The sequence below is a fragment of the Apteryx rowi genome, unplaced genomic scaffold (assembly GCF_003343035.1).
Source record: "Apteryx rowi isolate R43461 unplaced genomic scaffold, aptRow1 scaffold_2265, whole genome shotgun sequence".
In the NCBI taxonomy this organism is placed as follows: domain Eukaryota; kingdom Metazoa; phylum Chordata; class Aves; order Apterygiformes; family Apterygidae; genus Apteryx; species Apteryx rowi.
The window spans coordinates 1-4,333 of record NW_020448603.1 but is presented as its reverse complement, the minus strand read 5'-3'; the positions used below and the strand labels follow the sequence as shown (position 1 = coordinate 4,333).

Here is a 4,333-nt window from a genome sequence, read left to right as displayed (position 1 = left end):
AGGACTGGGGGTGCAGCCTCACATTTCGGGGGTCTTGGATTTATTCTTGCCGTTGAAGAACTCGGGCAGGGCTCGGCGTTCGATGGCGTGGACGCTGCAAGGCAAAGCGCAGCGGGAAGGTGGAGGGGTGCCGGGCTGCGCCGTGCCAGCACACCAGCCCCGGGGCTCCGGCACCCCCAGCACCCTCCAGGCCTTCGCCCCGTCCGTACCTGTTGTAGTCGAACCAGGCAGCGTAGCTGGGGATGATGATGTGATGGGTCTGCTCCGTCACGTTGTCCTCATGCAGGTCTGGGTTCTTGGCCTGCTCCCCCTTGCTCCCAGTGCTGTTCTCCTCCTCGTCCTGGAAGAGACGGGCTCCACGTGAGCAAAGGGACCCAGGACCGGCCACGGGTGACCCAGTCCTTCGGTCCCTTCCATCCACACGGGGAGCAGGATGAGAAAAGCCTCCTGCTCCGACACCCTTGCAACCCCAGGGGCAAGGGGAAGGGACRGGGTCAGTGCTCTGGCCCCGGAGGAGGCGAGGAGGGACGAGGCAGGATGGTGACCCCAATTCTGGGGTGGGGAAGAGCTTCCTTGGAGGGGTGGGGGGGAAAAGCAGCTCTGGCCACACAGAATGGCTGGCATTGGGGGGGGAAGAAGGGCTTCCCCCCTCGGCTGGCAATGAAACAGGGATGTCCCGGCAGTCCTGCAACGCCGGCCTCACCTTGCCGGCCGTCTCCATGCTCTCATCCTCCTGCTCATCTGGAAGAGACGAGAGAGACGCTGTGGATCAGCAGCACCCGGCAAACCCCCCCGTGCCGCAGCGGCGCTCAGGTCGTGCCCGGCTGTCGCCCTGGGCGGTTATCGGCACTGCCAGGCCCCGTCCCAGGAAGCCCCCGCAGCGCCCAGCCCCAAACGTGCCCCCGGAGCCAGCACCCGGGGTGGGGGGGACTTACCCAGGTCTGTCATGGTGCCCCCCTTGACRGGCGCAGACTCCGAGTCCTTCTTGGTGTTCACTGCACCGGGGAGGGAAGAGGCGCTGAGCGCACCGAGAAGGGCGATCCTGCCTCCCCCAGCCCACGCAGGGCCCAGCCGGAGGAGGAGGAGGAGGGCGATGTGGGGTGACCACGCTCCCGTGAGACCCCCGCGGGGAGACCCCAGCCCTGGCCCTAACCTGTTTTGGGCAGGGTGACCTCCTCCACGTTGGGGACCGGCGAGGGCTCGTCCATGTCCTTTGTCAGATCCTCCTGCTCCTCCTCGCGGTGCCCACGCTTGGATTTGTTGTAGGGGGTGGAGGGGCTGCGAAGGCGAGACCCCGCGCGCCCCGGTCATCTCCCCATTGCGCCGAGGCCCCGACCCCCTCGGCGCAACCCAGGGCTGATCCCAGCCGGACCCCCGSATCCCCTCACCCTTTCTTAGCGTTCTTCTTCTTGGCCTCCGGGGTGGGCGAGGGAGAGGGCGAGCGCTTCCTCTTCTTGTAGTTGCCCCCTTTCTTGTCCCGCCGGTCCGAGTCGGGGCTGTTCACCTGGAGGGAGAGGAGGGGGGTTACGGCCTTCGGGGCTCCCCTGGGTCCAGCCGAGCTGGGCAGCAAAGGTTGCCGTCCTCTGCTTTTACAGGGATGGGACCTCTCCTGCTGCAGCCCTGGACCCCCCCCAATCCTCCCCGCACCGGGTCAGGCCCCACGTGCTTGGAGCCCCCCCCTCCATGGCCCTCTCCGGGGCTCTGACCTCGTCCGTCAGGGTCTTGGCGGAGATCTTCTTCCTGCGGGAGACGGGGCTCTTCTCGTCCGTCACCTCGTAGTCCTCCTCGTTCATCCACTCGTTAAAGGTGTCCGTGTCTAGGATCCATTTGGCATGGACCTGCCGGGGAGGGGGGGAAGGCGACTCAGGGCGGCCCGGCCCCCTCGCCCGCCCAGCCCCCATCGGAGCCCAGGGGACCCCACTACCTTCCGGGGCTTCTCCGGCGTCGGCGCGTCCTCCACAGAGGCTTCGATCTCGCTGGCGGGGATCCAGGTGTCGTAGCTGCRGGGAGCAGAGGGGCCGGGCTGAGAGCGGCGCTCCGAGGGACGCCCCGCGCACCGGGGGCCRGTGCCGGTGTCAGCCGCGTCCCGCAGCCCCCCTGCCAGCGGATCAGGGCTGGAAGCGAGCAGGACGGTGCCTGGCCCCGCTCACCTGTCCGGGTAATAACCCCAGTGCAGCAGGACCTGCTTGTCCCTCTTCATGACCGGCCGGACCCACTCTTCTGGAAGACACAAAGCGAGGGGGATAGGTCAGTGCCGGAGACCGGCGGGACGGGGCATCGCGCCCCCGGTGCCRTGTCCCTGTCCTGCCGAAAGAAGGGCCCCCAGGCGCCTCACTCAGCCCTGTGCCCCCCCTGCCAAAACCCAAGTGCCCCCAGCAGGGAGGCTCAGCCCGAGCCTCCCTCCTTGCAGAGCCCGGCACCGGCCACCCACCTTCCTCCAGGTTGCTGGGGACGGGGCAGACAACGTGGGACGCGTTGTTCTTGTCCTCGGTCACCGTGCCCTGCGAGGGGAGCGGAGGCGGCGGTCAGGCCACGGGGCTGAGCACCGGCACGAGGCGCCGGATGAGGCCCCCCCCCCCCCCCCGCCCCCCCAGGCGCTGCCACCTACCTGGTGCCTCTTGACGATGTCTTTCAGCTTGCTCAGCAGCTTGGGCTCGATCTCCTGGTGCAGGAAGATGTTGGGTCGGGCCAGGCAGTTGTTCTGGGGAAGGAAGACGGCAGGGCAGTGAGCGGGGGCGAGGGAGCAGGGCCGGGGGCGCCGGGGGGTGCCGGGGTGGGGGGGGAGGCGCCCGTTACCTGCACCAGGGATTTCTCGATGGTCATGAACATCTCCACGTTGCGGTCCATCCGCGAAGGATTCTGGAAATCGAAACGCCGCCTTATTGGAAGAAAAGAGCGACTCTCATGAAAGCCACAGCTCAGGTCTCCTCAGCAGCTATTCAAAGCCTGCCGGGGGGACAGCGAGGGGAGCACCCGGTCCCTTGAGGGGGGCAAAGGGATCCGACCTGCTCCCGCTGCCCCCACCCTGGCCCGCGCTCGCCCGCCCGCCGCGGGGGCGAAAGGGGGGGGGGGGGCAGCTCACCATCCTTGGTCGCTCTTGAATTTATAGGCCGCCGCCAGGATGTGGCACAGGGCTCCCCCCGCCTTGAAATCCAAGAAGCATTTTATCTGTAACGGGAGGAAAGGGGTCAGCGGAGAGGGCTGGAGGGCGGCCAGCGAGGGGGGGACGGCGCCGTCCCCGCGGCCGAGCGCAGGCCCTGCGCTGGGGCGCCGTCCCCAGGGCGTTGGGGCGCCGTCCCCAGGTGTCAGGGCTCTGTCCCTGCGTGTCGGGGCTCAGTCCCCAGGTTTTGGGGCTCTGTCCCTGTTCAGGGTGTTGTCCCCAGGTTTTGGGGCTCGGTCCCCAGGTATTGGGGCTCTGTCCCTGTTCAGGGCGCTGTCCCCAGGTTTTGGGGCTCGGTCCCCAGGTTTTGGGTCTCGGTCCCCAGGCCTCGGGGCGCTGTCCCCGCGCGCCGGGCGCTGTCCGTGGTCGGGGCGCTGTCCCCAGGTGCTGGGGTGCTGTCCCCAGGTCTCGGGGCGCTGTCCATGGTCGGGCGCTGTCCCCAGGTCCTCAGGGCATCGTCCCTAGGCCGGGGCGCTGTCCCCGGGTGTCACTGGGACACTGTCCCCAGGCCGTCGGGGCACTGTCCCCGTTTGGAGCATTGTCCCTAGGCCGGGATCCCGGGTGTCACCAGGGCACAGTCCACGGGTGCATTTGGGGCGCAGTCCCCAAGCCATTGGGGTGCTGTCCGCGGGCCAGCAGGGCACAGTCCTCGGGTGTCCTTGGGGCGCACGCCCCGGGTTTCTTTGGGGCACAGTCCCCAGGTGTCTTTGGGGTGCAGTCCTCGGCCATAGGGCACAGTCCTGGGTGTCTTTGGGGGCGCAGTCCCCAAGCCATTGGGACCCTGTCCCTGAGGGCAGGGGGTGTTCTCTGGGGCGCAGCTGACACCTGCCCCAGTGTCTCGGGGGCACAATCCCGGGTGTTTTGGGGCACAATCCCGGGTGTTTTGGGGGTGCAGTCATGGGTGTTGTGGGGCACAGTCCCCAGTGTCTCGGGGGCGCAGTCCCGGGTGTTGTAGGGCGCAGTCCCAGGTGTTTTGGGGTGCAGTCTGGGGGTCTCCGGGGCGCAGTCCTCAGGGGCACAGTCCCCTGTGTTTTGGGGTGCAGTCCCCAATGTCTCAGGGGCGCAATCCCAGGTGTGTTGGGGTGCAGTCCCAGGTATTTTGGGGCGCAGTCCCAGGGGTCTCGGGGGTGCAGTCCCCAGTGTCTCCAGAGCACAGTCCCAGGTATTTTGGGG

General features: G+C 68.0%; 1 protein-coding gene across 1 annotated transcript in view; it reads right to left on the bottom strand.

The window, feature by feature from the left end:
- Positions 1–3,168, bottom strand: part of LOC112965902 (SWI/SNF complex subunit SMARCC2-like) — a gene marked incomplete at both ends in the record, with an annotated part of 5,349 nt that extends 2,181 nt beyond the window's left edge. The window contains 13 exons of the mRNA XM_026065401.1: positions 23–94; positions 210–340; positions 704–741; positions 936–995; positions 1,154–1,278; positions 1,389–1,504; positions 1,707–1,838; positions 1,925–2,000; positions 2,151–2,220; positions 2,432–2,501; positions 2,609–2,701; positions 2,797–2,878; positions 3,083–3,168. Coding sequence (XP_025921186.1) covers positions 23–94; positions 210–340; positions 704–741; positions 936–995; positions 1,154–1,278; positions 1,389–1,504; positions 1,707–1,838; positions 1,925–2,000; positions 2,151–2,220; positions 2,432–2,501; positions 2,609–2,701; positions 2,797–2,878; positions 3,083–3,168 — 1,151 coding nt within the window. The remainder of the gene's footprint in view (positions 1–22; positions 95–209; positions 341–703; positions 742–935; positions 996–1,153; positions 1,279–1,388; positions 1,505–1,706; positions 1,839–1,924; positions 2,001–2,150; positions 2,221–2,431; positions 2,502–2,608; positions 2,702–2,796; positions 2,879–3,082) is intronic.
- Positions 3,169–4,333: the final 1,165 nt, after the last annotated feature.